Source organism: Stegastes partitus, unplaced genomic scaffold (assembly GCF_000690725.1).
Source record: "Stegastes partitus isolate 25-593 unplaced genomic scaffold, Stegastes_partitus-1.0.2 Scaffold1040, whole genome shotgun sequence".
NCBI lineage: Eukaryota > Metazoa > Chordata > Actinopteri > Pomacentridae > Stegastes > Stegastes partitus.
Genome location: NW_007578771.1, coordinates 94,851 through 114,947, shown reverse-complemented (window position 1 = coordinate 114,947; position 20,097 = coordinate 94,851). Strand labels below are relative to the sequence as shown.

At 40.2% G+C, this 20,097-nt stretch overlaps 1 protein-coding gene across 2 annotated transcripts in view; it reads left to right on the top strand.

Moving 5' to 3' along the window:
* The window catches only part of vps50 (VPS50 subunit of EARP/GARPII complex), a 127,231-nt gene that overhangs the window by 18,273 nt on the left and 88,861 nt on the right, over window positions 1-20,097 (top strand). For both annotated transcript variants that reach the window (XM_008295360.1, XM_008295358.1), the window contains exons 5-9: window positions 3,776-3,829; window positions 11,313-11,383; window positions 12,652-12,769; window positions 13,574-13,609; window positions 14,017-14,099. In XM_008295360.1, the coding sequence (XP_008293582.1) occupies window positions 3,776-3,829; window positions 11,313-11,383; window positions 12,652-12,769; window positions 13,574-13,609; window positions 14,017-14,099 (362 nt within the window). The remainder of the gene's footprint in view (window positions 1-3,775; window positions 3,830-11,312; window positions 11,384-12,651; window positions 12,770-13,573; window positions 13,610-14,016; window positions 14,100-20,097) is intronic.

Here is a 20,097-nt window from a genome sequence, read left to right as displayed (position 1 = left end):
TCAGCTTCATTGTAAAGCCCAGCTCATGAGGATAAGAAAGCGATCCAACAGCTACATGAAGCTTTTTCTCCCTCCTGCTTGAGTCCTCCTTCTTCTGATGTGAAAGTTTTCATCAGTGATAGCTGGTAATGGAATTATTTCATTTGTTGGGTTTCTTTCTATAATGTGATATTATAAGGTGGTAATGTGAAGTGCCCTGAGATGGGCTCTTGTGAATTGTTGTTATATAAATGAAATTGAAAGCTTGCTGCTTACTGACTCAATGGGGGCGACTGCAGAATACAGCGATCACTTTTCAATATTGTATCCTGAACGGAAGGATGCGGTAGTAAAATTAAAATTCTATGTTGCAATCAGATTTTTTCCTCATGGCTGTCCGTAGCATGAATCTATCTGAAGAGATTTAGTGTCTGATGTGTCCATTTTTATTTACCCAAATGATAACAGGAAGCAACTTCAAGCAATGGACGTATCTGTTCACACTTCGTGATTCACGCTTTCCCAAATAACGTTTTTAGATTCCCTTGTGTGCAGCCTTCTTGCTAATGAGTGAATGCGAGATAAAGTGTCCAAACATGATCAATCTCTGTTAGCAGTGTTTGCATTTGTTAGCGTCTTCTTTCTAATAGATGATGTGTGTGAGTCTGCATGAAACACTTCTTCTCCTGTGACTTTCCTCATCTTGTCTTATTTCTTTTCTCACAATTGACACAATAACATTGCATTTATTATCTCGCTGTACGTTTGCGTTTGGGACAATATTTACTCCATCTGCTAAACATTGCATGCACTGAGCAGTTCCTGCACAATTAACTTCGACTTGTGTGTTTGAGGGCAAGTTGAGAATTAATGAGATTGACCTCGTGGCTTAGGTACAATTATTTGCTTTAGACTCTTTCACTTCTGTTAGACGTTTAGCATTAAATGGTAAAATGACTTCAAAGACAAAAGGTGGTGGTATGGCATTATTTTGGGACAGCTTTGTGAATAATTAAGGCCCTGTCCTGGGCTTTCAAATGTTTCCTACGACTAACATTTCCGTGTGTGATTTCTAACACTTCTTTTAAGTATTGAATTTATTTTTTCTCACCTGTGACTAACTTCTTCATACATTAGAATGTTAAAATACACTCACATATGCTCAAAATCTGTGGATGAACCGTTTCAGTTGAGCTACGTTCACCATCTGCTCAGGTCTCCTGTTGACTACCATGCATACCTAACACCACATGTTGAAATGTCATCCCCACGCCTCACCTCATCTGCTGCATGATAGTAAAAATGAACATCTTCTCACTTTATTCAGTAAACTTATGCTTATTTCGCACTGATGCTGTAAAACTCCACCTGGTGTGTGGAGGAGTTGGTATATGTAGCTGCACAGTAATATAAATGGAAGAGCGATGGCTCACTTTGAGTGGGTGAAAAATAGCGGAATTTATCTACTGTATAGGGGATTGTCCTTTGTTATCATAATAAGCAACCTATTTGACACTGAAATTGTTACTTTTAGTATTATTTTTTTATGTGTAAATTAATGGTACAAGTGATCCTTTGCTGAATATAAAATAGAATAATAGTAATGATCCCTTCGGTGTAGAACCTCAGGGAAATTGTTATACTAGAAAAAACAACACAACAGCAACACAAAATCAGCAACAACAGTAAATATTCAATAACAATAGTAATAGTATGTGCACTCATCCACTTCTCTATGAAATAAACCATACTACTAGGAGAATTCCATCCATCCATCCATCCATCCATCCATCCATCCATCCATCCATCCATCCATCCATTCATTCTCTATACACCGCTTAATCCTCACTAGGGTCGTGGGGGGCTGGAGTCTATCCCAGCTGACTTAAAGTGAAGGCAGGGGACACCCTGGACAGGTCGCCAGTCTATCACAGGGCTACACTTAGAGACAGACAACCAAGCACACTCACATTCACAACTGCGGACAATTTAGAAACACTAATTAACCTCAACATGTTTTTGGACTGTGGGAGGAAGCCAAAGCAAACTCCATGCCAGGACATGAACTGGCGACCTTCTTGCAGCAAGGCAGCAGTGCTAACCACCACTCCACCGTGCAGCGTGCACGGATCAACGACATTAAAACCACCGACAAGTGAACTTACGAACATTGATCATCTCATTGCAATGCAATTTTCTGTTAAACATGTGCCAGCCACCTAAACATTGTTCCAGACCAAAGACAACCCCCTATAATGTCAACGGCCTCTCTCAGCAGGACAGTAATCATATGAAAGTTTGGTTAAAATTGCTCAGAAACAGCTCGAGGAACATGACAAAGAGTCTGAAGTGTTTACCTTCTCTCCAAACTCCTCAGATCTCAAAGCACTTGAACAAGTCTTATCCACAGAGGCTCAACCCTGCAAACCACGGGACAAGGGGTATCCTTGTCAAGATTTTTATTTAATATTTAGTGTCTGCCCACACAAAGTCCTGCCATTTCCCTATATATGCTTAAAAGCGATCCACTGTATTTGCAAATGTATATGATTGACAACTGATTAGCTCTGTTATGCATTAAGAAAAAAAGTTGCATTCCTGTGTCTAAGCTGTTCCTTAACGGTACGTAGGTGGTCATGAACCTTGTTGTAAAACTCTGGTGGGGCAGCGTCTTGTATGTAGTGTGGAGAGGGTAATGCTTGCCATGTCTCCCAAAGCTTCAAAATACAGCACAAACCACAATCTGTGATATTAGCTTGGGACATTCCTACACATGACAAGACAGTGCCAGACTAAACTGGACACTCTTAGACATCCTGTGTCCATTTCCTGAAGGGTCAGAACTGTTTTGGCTGCTCAAGGGGGACCTGCACATTAGTCAGGAGGTGGTATTATTGTTGTGGCTGATTGATGTGTGTTATATTTATTTTTAATCAGGTCTTCTTGTAATATTTTGGATTGTACAGAATTGTTGTCTAATGTGTTCTGTATCTCTGGAGGAGCTCTGCCAGGTCTTAGGAAATATTTTAAAATGTCATGGTGACATCAGCATAAAGATTTTAAATATTTGAACAAGATATGTAAAGAAATAATGCTTTCACAAACTGGAGGCAAAGTGTTTAAAATGTGCGGTATTTGACAGCTTCAGGTCTACAAATGCAGTGACTCTAGTGATGACAATTATTCTGGAGAAAGTGTGTGAAGAGTCATCAGTGTGAGTGGACCAAACCCCCTTTGTTCTGTGTGACCTTGATTGTATGGTCCTTCAGCGGGGGTGAGGCTTCACTTCATTCAATTTCCATTGGCCTTCTGTGTTCCTTCTCCATTAAAAGCAGTGGTGGAGTCTCTACTCATAGCAGGAGGGTCATACTGATCTCATGACCATGCTTTGGACTGTGCTTTATACCACAAGCAGGGCACAAGCTCTTTAAATAATGACAAGCTCACCTTAGCTGTGAATCAGACTAAGAAAAGTCACAATGTAGAGGACAGAACATTAGAAAACACAATAGGAACAGTAGGAACAGAGACTTCTGTCAGAGAAACAGAAGTAATTCTATTGAGAAAGACACTGGATGAAATGAAACTGAGAGACTCTCTTAAAAGGCTTTGGCTATATTGCATTATAATGTGCTTTAGATGCTAACACTGATTGCTATTCCTGCCCCATCCTCAGCAAGATTACACTGCCCAAACTGTCCTGTGGGATTAGATTTGGGAAGAACATAAAATGTCTTTTCACTCTTTTCTTTAAAATTCTGTTTCTCATCTCCACGCTCTCTCCCTCTCTCTGTAGGTTTCTAAAAAGGTCGCCGATCTCATTCTGGAGAAACAGCCTTCTTATGTAAAGGTAAGCTTCCAGTGTCAGCTCAACACAATATTTGAACATTTTCTGTCTTTTCTTGGCCCTGCCTCTCATCTTAAAAAGTATGTCAGCTGCTGAAATTCAACTTCAAAATAAATCACTTATATCTGCCATTTTGCTTTTTTGGAATGTCCTCTTTTCTTAGCCCATACCACGTTATGATTGAACATTAGGTTTTTTTTTTATGCTGTCAGGATGTCAGCAGATGTGTTCCCGTGCACTTGTCGACTGTCAGACGCCAACGAGATAAGGATAGAATTTTGGTAACCATGGCAATAGGGAACTTGACTCCATCCATGGATAAGCGAAATGGGGCCAGTAGTCCTTTTTCTTCAAAACATAGTCAGGTTGTGAATTAAAACTAAGTCCATAAAATCCCTTCTTTGATCACCTGGTGATTTTGCAGTGAAGTGAAATGAAAAGAACCAGTGTGCGTGCCGCACTGTTTCCTAGGAAGTAAGTTAGCCTGTGTGTTTTTGGTTTGGAGCACAGACTTGAGATTACAGGAGACCATGTTTGCTATTGCGATGAGTCAGAATGACTCTTTTAACTGATTAAAAAAAAAGAAAAAAAAAAAGCTTCTCGGATTGGGGAATTTTTGATGTTAACGTTTGTAAGTAAATGAAAGTCTATACAGATGCTGATGCAACAGCTGACGCCATCATCAGTACCTCTCCACATTAGATAACTAGGTAAACATTGCTGTGATTTGTTGCTGCATCAAGCAGGCTTCAGAGTAAAGTATTCAAGCAGAACAGCAAAGATGTGTGTTTGACAAAATGTATAAATTTCTGTGTGTGTGTGTGTGTGTGTGTGTGTGAGTGAGTTGGGCTACGTCCACACTAATAGGTTTTCAATTTGAAACACTGTTTTTAAACAAAAACAATCTCTTGGTTTAGCCTCGTTTCACAAATAATCTGTCCATACCCAACATGCCTGAAAACACACATGACATGGCAATTTATGTACGTGTGTACGGATGTAAACAAACTAAGGGCTGATTGTTTACATCTACGGAAGAAGAACAGCAGTGGGGAAAAGTTTGACCAAAGATTTCTTTGCTTGCACTGACAACTGTCACTGAAATAACGTAACATAAGCGTATGTTCTTGTTGTCCTTTGGAAACGGGTCATGAGATATGTGCTTGACAAATCAGGGAAGGTCATGTCAGGACTGAACAGACCCAATCATGAAGTGATGGGTGTCTCCCTCTTTGTTTCCAAAAGTCTCAGTTTCTGTCCATCTAGACTAAAATGCAACCCTTGAGTTTTCCATTAAAATGGTGTCAGCAGTGTTTCCAAAGGACTCCGTTTTAGGGGTAATAAAACACAGGAGTAGCGTGGATGCTGGACGTCAGTGTAGAAGGTGATAATGTGGATGCACCCTCAGATTTCTTTGAAGGAGTTGGTCTTTTGATTTAATTGATTTAACAATCAAACTTTACTGGTGCCATCAGATAAATATTTCTGCTGAAGTTTGCAAGAGCATGTCCAATCTGAATGTAGTCATTTAAGCTTTGATCCCGACTGGACACAGCTGATGACCGAACGCTTTAACAGATTTGGTATGTCGTGAAATTCCAATGAGATCACTGCCGTTGTTAAGCAATCTGGCCAGTTGATTATTATTTCTACAAGCCTCCCTGTGATTCTGTAGAGTCAAGATGACAGCAGGGCTCAAAAATGGGGACATAAAGTCTGGGCCAAGGCCATAAAACTAAAGCAATATGTGTACCAGGGATAGATACTTCATTCGTAGCAATAAGTGTGATAGTTTGGCATAAATACATCAGGTGCCAACCACCATGAAAGCACCTCTGGGCCTCTCTGGGTTCTACCAAGTGGATATCAGTCCTTTATCCTTACTTTTTTATTTATTTGTGTATGTGTAGTGTTTAAATTATATACAATATTCTCCTAGCCTTTATTAAAACTAAAGGATTTAAAATCATCAGTAATTAGTGTTATAAACTGAAGTAAAGCTTTTTTCCCCCTGCAGCTATATAACCCAGCCCTAACACAGTATAGCTTTGATATTTTCCACTCTGTGTTCTTGAATGTTTTTTTTTCTTTCCCAGTATTTCTTACTTTTTCCATATGATAGTTTATGAAACACAGAAACACACAGCCACAGGGCGTAAAGCCACTTCTCCGTAACCCATCAGTGGACACAAAAATTGTACATATACTTATGCCTCAGTGCTTGAAATGGCCTCCAAGCATCTGATGTGACTCATGTGGTTATGTAGTGACTAAACTTTCTGGGACCTGCGTCTGATCGCTGTCGGTTCCCTCTAGCGACACAAGGCCTCTTCTTGCACCCAGAAAGCGTGATCGGGCGTCCTCATGTGGAAGGTTGCACAGAGGCTAGGGCAATTATTACTCATTTACGTTCGCTTCTTACTAATTCATGGTGTATAGTTTTCAGATATCTACATTTTTCAGCCATTTTCTTACATTTTACGACCTCTACATTTAAGCTGGAACACTTTCCACGAGTTCACGATGTGATCCAACAATAAAACAGGTAGCAGGCTCATTTGAAACAGCGACCCTCTCTTATTTCCTCAGTTAAAAAAGAGACAGTTTAGAATTGAGTGGACCTGCCACAAAAGAGAGATTGCTGCGCTGGAATCCAAGTTGTAATGAATTTAGACTGGGTAGGCCCGACAAGGTCACTCAACACCTTTGCAAAAGAATGGCCTTGGACTGGTATTCAATTGTTTTCCACTGGAAACACTTATTCATCACAGTTACTGCTGGCGCCTTTGTCTGTGTTCCCAGAGATCGGTAATTTGTCCAGCATTTGTGGTCATACCTGCCAATTACTTGGGGGTCGTAAGGCTGTTTCACTGGGGAGGCAAAAATTGACAAGAAGTAGCTGTGACAGCGTGCTTAATATCTATGGATATGTGAAGGTATGGCCACATACCCTCAGGTAATTGTGTGTGAACGTGGAGACGTAAACACTCTAAAACCCTTTTTATGCGTTTTCCCGTTAATCTGATGGCATCTAAACGGGCATGCTGCAGGTGTGAATGCTCAATCTTAGTAGTTCGGACCGAGTAACATTTCTGTATAACTTTTAATACGGCACAGTTGTGAACCGAGCCGTCACGATAACGGATAGGCGCAAGCAGCGGTACTTTGAGTTCTGTGGAGCGATTTGAAGGATTTTTCCACATTTCTGCACCAACATTTAGCTTAAAGAATAATGATGCTCACTAATAATTAATGTAGTCCGAGTGTTTTTCCTCACAAGGAGAAAAGGGCCGATCAGGATCTAACAGCATCTGTGAACATTTCTTCATCTCAGACAGCTGAACTGTTAAACAGAATGACAGTTTATCAGCTGCGGTTTATTATTTTGTCACATCGCAGCTGTCCTCATGTTAAGTCCTGAACTTTCAGTTTTAGAAATCAGAAATAAACTGGGCTGTTAGTTATTTGTGCACTTCGATCAGCTTTTATTAGTTTCGTTTTGGTCTGTTATTGCAATTTTATGTATCGCACACGACTTGATGTATTGGCTAGTCTCACGTAACTGACAAATATCTGTGTGTGCCGCAGCGCTCTCCGGCATTGTAGGTGGTTTATGTGAGTGCAGCCGTGAGGAACATTAATGGATACGTGACCTATGTGTGCAAGGGGCTGAATGACAGAATGCTGTCACTTTAACTGATTGAATAACCCAACAACGTCCCATGTAGCCAGTCTGATAGGGGCTTTAATTGAAAACAAATGTTAACTCTAAGACCCTGAACCTGCGTGTCTAAAATGTCCTTCAACTTTGTCTGCCGTTCACCTTGATACAAGAAAGCGAGCAGGGCAGGTCCCAAACAGCAGCATCATTAGAATGTATAGGCAGCATGGGTAACAGCGACCCAGCGCATAGTCAATGTGCTGGAGGGTCACAAAAAGGACCTCTTATGAATATATGAATAAAGAAGCCTGGAAAAAAAAAATCTCCCTTGCGACTTAACCATCTCTTCCTCCTCAACCCTCACTTCCCACGCCAGAGCTGTGTTTGTGGACATTATAGGAGTCCTTTTGTTTAGTTTACAGTCCGCTCACTTTTCCTGCATGTGTACAGTTTGTACAAATCTACTGTGTGCCTGTGTGTGTTGTTATAGTGGAATTCAGCCTGTCTTTATTTGTAGTCTTATTCCACAGAAGTTTATCGCAGCATGCATACAAGCTGTGTAACCTCTTTTACCTATCAAAACCTGCCCGACCATTTGTCAGACCCATAACCCACCACTGTGCACAGTTACTGTATCTCCTACTTACAATTGCTAAGCTGATGGAGCCTGCCTGTCAGGTTAAGTGTGGCTTACAGATAGGGTAGACAGCTCAGAGCGGTGGTGTAACACCAAATTGGAGCCTCCGGCTACATACTGAGCACTCATCATGTTGAGCAAGTGTGCCTGTGTATGTGTGTGTTCCTGTTTGTCTCTGCATGTACGAGCTGTTTGTCTTTTCCTGTGTGGATTTGTGCACATAACAGAATGAATGAGTGCTTCTGCATTATGTCATGGGGCTGTTGTGTTTGTCCAACTGCTGTGTGCAATATTACCTGAGTGTTGATAACGGGGTCACCACAACAAGGGGTAGAAACTGCAAAAAAGACGCTCTGTGTAGATTAGTTTCTGTTGGATACAGATAGAAATGACTTCTTCCTTGTTTACATCTGCCCCTGAATGCACTTTTTTGTTCCTACATAAACTTAACAGGTGACCTCAATCAAGCCTGCATTATTATACATGGCAGTCACTGATTGTTTGTACAACTTGAGCTAAACCATACCTTTGATAATAAAAAGTGAAAAGAAAAGCCTGGTATTTTAGCTGTGACACTAATATCTGTTCCTTAAACTGCTTGAACTCCATCACTTCAATTCTGCTCTTGTATAAAGTGTACAAGTAATAAAAGTTTAAAGTTGTTTCTGGTGCTAAGGATATAGATTTATGCGCCTGTCAGTTAATTTTATTCGTCTATCAGTGATAAATTGGTATTGGCTCATATTTTGTCTGTTATTTACTGATATAAAACCCTTCTTTAGAGCAAGAAGATGTAGAAAAAGATCAATTTGGTCATTTAAGACTCCATTGTTTATAAAACTCTTGACACTATCTGCAGCACATGTAGCAGCAACTAGTGGTGTGGAGTAAATTGCTAGCTAGTTTTGTAAAATGCATTTGCTGGAAAGTTAATAAAAAATGACCCCATTATTTTCCCTTTACAGCATAATTCCATGTATACATACAGTATTGACAGATTAATAAATGCTTTTTTTTGCTTCCTAAAATTGGTATGTATCACACCCTAAAAATGTCTAATCAATCAGACTCTAATGTCACTCAGTCTGCTGGATTCAGCTTTATGAATTATCCCTCAGCTTGAGCTGGTGAGCCATCCCAGTCCCACACATTTTGTTGTAAGGCCATTGTGATACCTGCATGTATTAATGAACTATTTGAACCTATTATTGGGAAATGCTGAGATCTGTGGTGACTTTACACTTGCTCAGAGATGTTTGAGTACAATCTGAGTTGCAAAGAAATCGGTGTGAGTATTTTTGCAAATTCACGCTTTCCTTAGGCTTGGTAAAAATCCTAAACTATAATAGAGGTATTAGTCATACCAGCACTTGGCACCAACATACTGCATGTACATTACTTAATTTAAGGTGGTTACCAGGTACTAGAATCTGCTGCAAAATGGCATGCAGTGGTATTAAAGAAATAGACTTTTTGGAACATACATGTATTTACTTGCGGTGATTTTATTTGAGACCCATATCTGCAGCCAGCAGCTGGTTGTCATTGTCTAAAGACTGAAACTGGGGAGAAACAATTCAGCTGGCTCTGTCCTAATTTAACAAGTTTAAAAGTGAAGACCAAAATTGCCAATTTGTGGTGTTAAGGGCAGTTATACGCCTGGCCAAGAAATAGTTTGATACACAACCTCCCATAAAAACACAACTTGTTGTTTTTTTGCTGTGCTTTTTTTGTGTGGGGATTATACAAACAAGACACGGTATGTTAATTAGAGATGCTGGTAGGTGGATTTTGTTATCTTTGGATGGAGCCAGACTGCTTGTTTACCTGACTTTAATTTTTTTTTTATGCTAAGCTAAATGAACTGTCGCCTTGCTCTAACTTATTCATTCACTTAACGTATTCACTGTTCAGATATGAGACTGTTCTCATCCAACTCTCGGCATGAAACCAAATAAATGTTCTTCCCAAGATGTCACATTATCGCTTGAATAAAATTAAGAACAGCTTGGGTCAGAAAAACAATACTTTGTTATAAGCGAATGTAAGTAGTTTAGTTATCTCTCTGCTAATATACTGCCAGCTTGGACGCAAACATAACCTTGTTGGAAGTGTTTGTGAACCCAATTCTTTGAATTTGCATCCTACAATGTGGACAATGTCTCAGTGCGTCCTAGAAAAGCACGAGTCGTATGAGGAATGCCCCTCCAGAGAAACCCCTGGCTATTGAATAAACCCTTGTAAAGTCTGATGACTTCGGGTCTTCATCAGCGCTCACAAGCATGAGGGCAGACTGCTTTGAATTGAATTATTGATCTCATACCCACAGCTGAAGAGCCTCTTTAATGTCATTGTTATTTCTTTTGGCAAAATGTTGTTTTTATCTGACAGTATTACGTGAACATTTTTTCCAAACACTGGACCATTTTTGCGACAGGGTGATACAGCATTAAAAAAATAAGATCAAACAGAAAAACGTCTTCCACCCCAGGCACGGCATCTAGCAGATCAAGGACATAAAAGCACAAAGAGGACAAGTAAAGTCAAAAATACGGCAGTAATGCTGTTTGTCCCTCGGCCCTGCAGCGGATGAGGGTGTGCTTGTTCTCGGCAGAGGTCACTGAAGTGTTATAATGACTGAACTCTCAGAGCAGAGTGCTCATTGATCCTTTTCTAAATGTCAAAGCTTTGAAGAAAAGAAGGTTTTCTCAGTTATTTTTTTGTGTTCTTTTTTTTTTTTTTTGAATGTTGTTCTCTTGAACTGTATTTGATGATACATGCTTCACCATAAAGGCGTCATCCATATGATCTATCTGCTCACAGCGGGGTGCATCTCACAGCAGAGGGCTCTGATTAACTGTATGTCAGCGCCTGTGTGTGCGCGAGAATTGCTTGTCATGTCTCTGCAGCGCTTGGCGGGGGAAGTTATTTGCTCAATAAATGGCATTATTAGAGACGCGTCTCACCGACAGCACCGTAAATGAACCGGTCTCGCAACGTTTTTTTTGTGTCCTACAGGTTTTGAATTGTTTCTCAGCAATAAATAGAGGAGTTTTTGTCCCAGTTTTTAAATAATCTCTTGGAATCAGAAATGCTCATTTAAAAAAAATGTCCACAATTTCTAGAATAAACTGCTGCTCTGTCTTACTCATTGTAATTTCTGTCACGAATGCATTTCTTGTTCGCAGGAGCTGGAGAGAGTGACGGCGTTACAAACCAACCTCCAGCTGGCAGCAGTCATTTGCACTAATGCAAGGAGGTAATAGTGTTCTGCTGCATACTTTCTATTCACTCACTGAAATAGCTGCTCATTCAAACTGCATCTGCATACTAAGTGCTTTTCTCATAACCATGATAACTTCCCCACATGCATTCTCAGTCTGTTAATATGGTCACAAATGACAAATTGTCCGTCTTACTTGCCCTTGAAATAAAGTAGCCTGCCTCTTCACGTGACACTATCTGTTCTAAAGTATGTTTCTTTGTGTAATAGGCTTGTTATTTTGTTGTTTTGGGTAATCAAACAAGACATTCTGACTTTGCGTTCATTGAATCGGTAATGGAATGTTGCATGTTTAATTAGGTGTTTTGCACAGATCACAGTGGAGATATGTAGGCAATCTTTGGCAAAAGAGCAGGGGGATGGCATGCAGCAGGCGTCCAGCTGGCTGGGAGTCAAATCAGACCCTCGGCTGCTAAGAACATTTTAGCCCATGTAGCATGTGCCCTAGCCATTTGGCTAGTGGCTCTCCCTGTGTATTTTTTTGTAAATTGGAAGACTATCCTGATTCATGTTGTGCTGGTGACTTAAAATTAGTGCTGCACGATATGAAAATTTCTGGCCGATACCTATATCCAATGTTAAGATTTCTGATAGCACCGATAACCGATATTATCGATGTCAATATTCAGTTATTGTTCACACCGAAAAATTTGTATAAGTAAGCACTGTGAGAATGTGAAAACTGTTCAAAAGATGCCCATATCACATTAGACCACATTAGACGTAACAAAGGTAAAATATATTTAAACATATTTTAACATATGTAACGTTCAAGTCCAGGACCATTTAAGTAAAAAAATCTGTGAAATAGCATCAAATGTAGCGACAAAGTTGCTAATATTAGACAATCACTGGTTTTTCACATCTGCCGAATTTGTTCATCAGACCGATACCGATGTATGGGAAAAGATACTAATATCGGCCGATACCGATGTGGTCGCCAATATATCGTGCATCCCTACTTAAAATGCTTTGGTACTTGTTATTAATACTACAAACTTAATGTAAACTGGATACGATAATCTACATCCAGGAATCCATGTCAAGATTATTTGTTTATGCTATGTGTTAAATGTGATAAATCACTCAAAAGTATCATTATCAGATTTAGATATGGATATTAATATGATCCTAAAAACTCTAGTATTGATCAGGTTGTCTTGTTGTGCCACTCATCATGTTGTATTTGACTTTTATGGGATGGCAGATTATTTTAAATAGTTACGCTGACTTCTTTTGTTTAGGCAACTGAGTGTGGCGAAGGAAGGCTTCACCGAGGCCAGCCTGGGTCTGCTGGCCAACCAAAGAAGACGGCAACTGCTGACAGGCCTGCTCAAGTCTCTGAGGACCATCAAGACCCTGGTAAACACATAGTTTAAATGCAACATATTTTGTTCTAAGCTAAGTTTAGCTGTAGTGTTAATGGAGATCAGCGACTGGCCTGAGAAACTTCTGCTCAGTTGTTGTGTCTGTAAGTAAAGTTAGAACCCACGTTCTGGTTTGAGCCTGAACTTTAACCTCCCTTCCTTTCAAGCTGCATTGATTATTATCCTGCTTTGGTTAAATTCCCAGATCAAATAAGTACCTGCCAGTTTCAGTGCAAAGTACCGCACAGATTGTCTCAGCATCTAGTTTGTGGCGTGTTTAATTAAATGAACGAGAGGTAAATGTGGTCCGGAGGCTACCTTCCGAATTAACTGTGTCACTCATGGTAATTAATCCACCTTTCTGTACATTATTTCAGTTATTTTTGCACCGTTTTGGTGGAACGATGTCCTTCAGCATCATTTCTGTACATTATAGTCCACTGTACCTACTGAAAGACTCGGCCTGAGCCACTTCTGTCTGAAATCCCTTCATAAACACACAGCGTGGCATGTTACATGTTGACAAGATGAATACTTGTCGTCTTCAGTAATCATTGCAACAGTTCCTCCGCACACGATTTGAAGTTAAGATTAACGTTAATTAGGCATGCTCTGTTTTAATCTTTACTCATTGGCTTTGATCATTTGCTCAGACTGGAATCATTCAAATTTGTTGCCAGCATTATCAGAGCAGGACAGCTTTGGTCTAGTTTTGAGCCGGTTATGTCTTAACAGTGTGTCTTCTTAGTTCTTCCATGTTATATTCATATCTTCTCCTTGTCATTCTTCCCCCTCACAGCAAAGAACTGATGTCAGACTCAGCGAGATGCTCGAGGTACTCTCTCCACACACACACATAAAACACACCAACACGCATGCAAAAATATTCAGAATTGACTTGAAAGGTCAAACATCAGTAGGACTTCAGCACTGACAACAAAACCCACACAAAGAGGCAAATGCTCTAACAGTGGCCTATCTATTGTGAAGGTCAGTTTTCGTGTATGGAATTGATTCGACCATCACTGTGTGTAATCTGCGCTTATGTGGACAGTATTTGCTATAACAGCCACTTTAAGAAAACTGGACCAGATCAAGAAAAAAAGTCACACACACATTTTCAATGGCCAGGCTGCTGATAAAGCGGTTACAGATTAGAATGTCCATTAAACCACAGTGGAAATTTTCCATTTTTTGAACATGAAGAATACATTAAATTACCTCACTTCTCTGTTCCTTTAGGAGGAAGACTATCCAGGTGCAATCCAGCTCTGCCTGGAATGTCAGAAAGCTGCCAGCACCTTCAAACACTACAGCTGCATCAGGTACAGTATGAGCAGATTGATAGAGTGATACGTAGCTGTATCCAGTGGGAGTTGGCTATGGACTTCATTTTCCGGCTGGATGGAAATATTTTCTGATATAAATTTTATCTTTCTGAGTTGCGCAGGTCTGGAATTATCTGATGTAAACTCTGCTTTGGTAGAAGAAAGTTGGAAATTAATCTTTGAAACGTCGATTCTGTTTTTTCTCTAAAATGCAGATCGAAGACGTTTTCATTTTAACCTTTTTTCCTTGTTTTTTTTTTCAACGTTGGAACCTAATTGCTCTGTTAGGAGAAATCTTATTATGGGGCATTTTTATTTCCTCTTGTTTTGCTCATTCCCACTGCCTCGTGGCTGTTCTGTTGCATTAGCTCGGATGTCAAAGCAGTTCATTTTCAGCGTGCCGTTACCTTGAAAAACACGGTCTGAACCGAGACGTTTTTCAGCGAGTGTCGCCCTGCTGCAATCACAGTTGTCTTTAAAGACGTTTTAGGTTTGGTCATACATCTGGCAGTTTCCAACTTTAAGCATATTAGCGCTTATCTCCTGTTGTGAAAGCTTTCAGTTCTTAAATCGTTGTTGCATAGTGTCAAATTACAAGAAGGAGAAGCGCAGGCAGGCAGCTGAGTGGTCATGCTATACAGATGGTTAGACAGAAAATCCCATCAGTAGACACACAGGCAGATCAACTTAATCTAAAACACACGAGACACATGAGAGCACCTGGGGAAATGTTAACCATTAGGGTAACACAGTGATGTTTTAAATGCGTACACATGACTGTCATGATAAATCTCTTCCTTTCTATTTTCCTATTTTTTAAGCGTGAAAGGTTGGAAGGTAGCGAGGATTGACGTGTATGAGCATCTATATCTAAGATTGCACTCAGCACACAGGGCCAGATGTTGAATGCCAGAGGGTAAATCACCTCAGTCCCTTTGATTTCCTGTGTCACCGGGTTCAATTTGTGGCAGTGTGTGGGTGCCACGGTAATTAGTTTAATGTATTGATTAAGGATTGATCAGAGGTGCATGTCATTGTTGTTGTCCCCCACTGTTCTTCTGACACCATATATGGACAGAATGTTTCATGAAGAGGCACGTGAGGAACTAGCTACATAATTGACTCCCAGTACATGCCAACAAACACCTGAGTGGTGGTTTTATGGGGGACAAATGCTGCCACTGCTTGTAACATGCCTCATTCATGTGAACACAAACAGCTTTATATTTTTGTCACTGCAACTCCTGCATTGAGATTCAGGGAGTTACTCCTCACTGAGGCAGGGGTATGCTTTTAGTTGTTTGTCTGTCGGTCTGTTTGTTTGTCAGTAAGCAGCATTACGCTAAAAACCACCAGGCTGAATTTTCATGAAACCTGCTGCTGAGATGGATTACTACCAAATTAAAATTTAGTGCGAATCCTGATCACTTTCTTTTCAATTGTGAGAAGGCATCAGCCTTGGCAGAGGATTCCGCTCTCAGAATGCCGTTCTAGTTACTTTAAAAAGTGGCAGCAAAACTGTATTTTACACGATGATGATTAAACTTGACAAATAATCTACCGTTCTCATGTATGCTGAACCGTGGGTGGGAATTCAGTGGGAACACAAAACCCCTTTCAGACTTAGACTGACTTTATTAATCCCAGAGGGAGATTCAGTTGTTACAGCAGCAATATTCAACAAAAGGGGTAAACAAAGCAAAAACACAACACAGAATATTAGGGTAGGGTATAAAATCAACATGAACTTCAATCCTTTAAAATCCTCTAAAGGTGTCGGCTTCATGCCTGAATGAGCATCATCCATCCATCCATTATCTATACACCTCTTAATCCTCACTAGGGTCGTGGGGGAGCTGGAGTCTATCCCACCTGACTTAGGGTGAAGGCAGGGGACACCCTGGACAGGTCAGCAGTCTATCACAGGGCTACACTTAGAGACAGACAACCAAGCACACTCACATTCACAGAATCACCAGTTAACCTCAGCATGTTTTTGGACTGTGGGAGGAAGCTGGAGAACCCAGAGAGAACCCACGCTGCACGGGGAGAACATGTAAACTCCACGCGGAAAGATCCCGGGTGTCCTCACCGGGACGCAAACTGGCGACCTTCTAGCTGCGAGGCGACAGTGCTAACCACTGATCCACCTTGCAGCCCTGAATGAGCATCATAAGAGCCAAATTTTATTAGGTTTAACTTAGTAACATTTATAAATCAGTTGCAACGCTGAACAAGTCTGAGTGCCATGCAGTCACACTCATAGACGCACAATATCACAGCGTACTGACGTAGGATGTTGTTTCACATTGTAGACGACACAACAATCACACTTGTACTGTGGCTGTTTCCATCACTGCCGTGGGTTTGTCTGAAGACATCTACGTACAGGTGGTCTATGTCTGAATGCCAGAATGTCGTCTCTTTAACAAATTGATGAAGCCAGCTATTTTACGCTACCCATGTCTCAAAATAGCTTTGCAGCCGTTGTCAACATTTCTTGTCTCACTGACATGAAGCCATTGCTTTTATATTAAAACACATTATTACGAAAGGCATTCAAAATTGTTGAGTTTGTAGCAACAGTAATGACGTTCCCTCACCACGTCGTACCAACGGAGTGGGGCAGAAAAACAATGGGGTACTCGCTGTGACAATGCCATTTGAATGACAGAATGACTGCCGGGAAATGTTGATCAATAAGTCCAAATTATGCACAGGGGATTGTTATGGTGCGGAAAAATCCTCCCACTGTTCCCTCCTGTGTGCAGCAGCTGTTTATTTGTGCTTTTGTTGTCACTGAGCCATTAATTTATCATTATTGGAGTTGCGTGTCCGTGGTGATGCTCATAAAAGGGCTTGACTGATGATGTGCAGAACAGACTCCGCAACATTTGTCACCAGTGTTAACACCCACCAATATACGCCTATCAATATAATAATGTTTGTGATCATTATAAAAGGAAGCAGAGATGTTGTTTTTTTTAATATAACTATTTAAAGTAAAAACCATCTCATGCTTAAAAAAATAAAATAAAAAATTCTAATACTGCTCCCTTCTGTATCCTGAATGGTAGTAGGTTTTTTTTTTTTTTTTGCATAGTTGCACACATTGCACTTAAGCTTTCTGCCCAAAACCTCTGGAACCCTGAGTGCAGCCAGTTGACAGAGTGCTACTCTTTCATTTAACCTTGTAGCTGTACTTTTCCACAGACTGCAGAAGGTCTTACATGTAGGCTCTGTTTCTTGCCTGCCCTTCCTTTGTCTCTGTGTTCACAAACTTTCTTTGAAAATATTGTCATTTCATAACATTTCTAGCAGAAACCTACTCCTACCTGTTTTGGTATGTTAATATTGGGACTGCAACCAGCAAATATTTTGTGTTGTTTAATAATGTTGTTTACTTTCTTGATTAATCAGTGAGTTGTATGATCCAGTAGAAAATGGTAAAGAATGTTAGGTTGAGTAGTGTTTCTTAGAGATCAAGATGATATCCTCAAGTGTGTCGCTTTGTCATTACCTCAAAGATATTTATTTTACTGTCATAGAGGAGCAAAGAGGTTGTTTATTTTTTCTTTTAAATTACTTAAAACAATTAACTTACGATTGCGATTAGTTTAAAAGTTCACATCTAATTGATTAACTGTTGCAGCTCAAGTCGGAAATTATATTCCAGTTGGACACAAGTGAGATATTATAGTCCTTTTTCTCATTTTCATATTTTATGTCTGTAAATTACACCTGATGTTTACAAAAATAAAAATTAATATGCTAAATATATTTCTTACAAAACTTAAATTAGCACAATGATCTCAATGCCTTAATAATTAGGATTTACTACAGAATTACACAACACTTTCTTTCTCATCATTTTCTTTTTGTTTTTGGTACAAAAATGTTCTAAATAGGATTGAGATCTGGGTTCTTTGTAATATTCACCTTGTTGTGTTTGAGCCGTTTCTGTATAGTTTTGGCTGTGGGCTGTGGGTAACTGTCTTCCTGGAAAACAAAACTTTTCCCAAGTCACAGTTCCTTTGCAGACCATAGAATTTCCCTTTATTTAACCCTCCTATTATCTCTGGGGTCAATTTGACCCCATTCAACGTTTAACATCTCTAAATAAGTCACTGACATCATTTTTTCTGTTTTATTTAAAGGGCGATTTACACATAAACTTAGATAACAATTTGAATTATGGTATTTTCTGGAAGTTTAAATTGCTGGGGTCAAATTGAACCCAAGGATAAAACATGTCAGTACATTTGAAAGAAATAGAAGGGTTAACACAGTAAGTTGTACCCTTTACCTTCACAAGCTTTTGAGGGCGTGCTGCCGAGAAGCATGCCCACGTGATGATGCTGCCACCACCATGCTTCTTGGTGTAGATGGTGAGCCTGTGCTGATGTGCGCCAAACATAGTGTTGAGTCTGATGGCTCAATTTTGGTCTCTTTAGACCAAAGACCCTTCTCCTAGTTGACTTTTAGAGTCTCCCACATGCCTTTCGGTGAACTGTATTTGACATCTACTCTGAGCATTTTTTAACAGTACCTTTTTTGCCACTCCTGCTTCACACAGCTACTTTTGGCAGATTTCATTTTCTTGTATCTGTTCCCTAACTTGTGCTTTTCAATCACCCTTTTTGTGCAGTTGCTCGGAGTGTTATTTTGCTTTATGGCGTAGTTGTAGCCAGGAGTCCTGATTAACCAGTGACTGGTCCCTCTAGATACAGGTACCGTTATACTACAATTACTTGAGACACATTCACTGCACCCAGATGATCTGCATTTCACTAATTGTGTGATTTCTAGCACCATTTGGCTGCACCTGTAGTGAATTAGATGAGTCACTTTGAATACTTTCTGAAGGCACTGTAATTACAAACAGTTATATTGTACAAGTTGTCATAGAGTTTGGATTATTTTAGGTGAGGCTCTGCCAGATCGAGGTGATTTGTTCAGGTGTCGTAATATATTTGGCAACCAGGGCATTTCAGCTGCATGTTCAAGAGAAGCAAAGAGTATAAAGAAGGTCAGAGGGCCTCTGCAATAATTTCTGTGTCACCGATGTTCACACACAAACAATTTTGTGCAGGCTGCCCAACGCGGCACTACAAGCACAGCAGCAGTTCACAAATGTATTCAGAGCCACAGTGCCTTCATTTCCCCCTTTATAGTTGTCATACAGGTTCTTCTGGAGGCTGGCTGAATGTGTGCCAGTGCAGATTTTTAAGAATCAGTTGTTGTCGCGTGTCACTTGTGTTTGTGTTAACTTGCAGCCCTTTAGAAGCCGCCCCACTCCCAAAAACAGCAGGATCTCAGCACGTATTCAAAGTCGAGTCAATTACTTTGGTCTGAGTGACTTGTTGTTTTCGGGGTGTATTTTTATATATTTATTTTTTTTACCACTCTGGCAGCATGAACCATGATGCATTTATCCATGTCTCTATTTGTCACCAACATTACTTTCTCAGCTGCGCTTTATGCATGGAAGAAAGACGGTGCTGATCATTTTTATTTCAGTTTATTTGCAAGCGCAGTCCTTTTCATGATGAGCACCAATTACACTGAGTGCCGTAATTTCTCCAGCGAACCTGCTTTAGTCGGACACGTTATCGCCTTTCTAAATGTTTGGATTTAATTGGATTTCTTATTTGAGCTCCTGGAGTAAGTAGTCACTGCAAAAGACAGACTAATCACAGCTTATTCTATTAGTAGTGTAGCGTATATACAAACCAGTAGAACACTCAGCCTGAACCGAAAGCATTTTAAGATGTTAAATTCACATCGACAGAAAGTTTTACATCTTTTGTAAAGTTTTTACATCTGCTGTCGATCTGAATGAGTTGATTTGAGTGCAGCCTCCACGTGTCTCCAAGTTTTGCACGGATTCTGGTGTGGAAAACATCCATCCATCCATCCATCCATCCATCCATCCATCCATCCATCCATCCATCCATCCATCCATCCATCCATCCATCCATCCATCCATCCATCC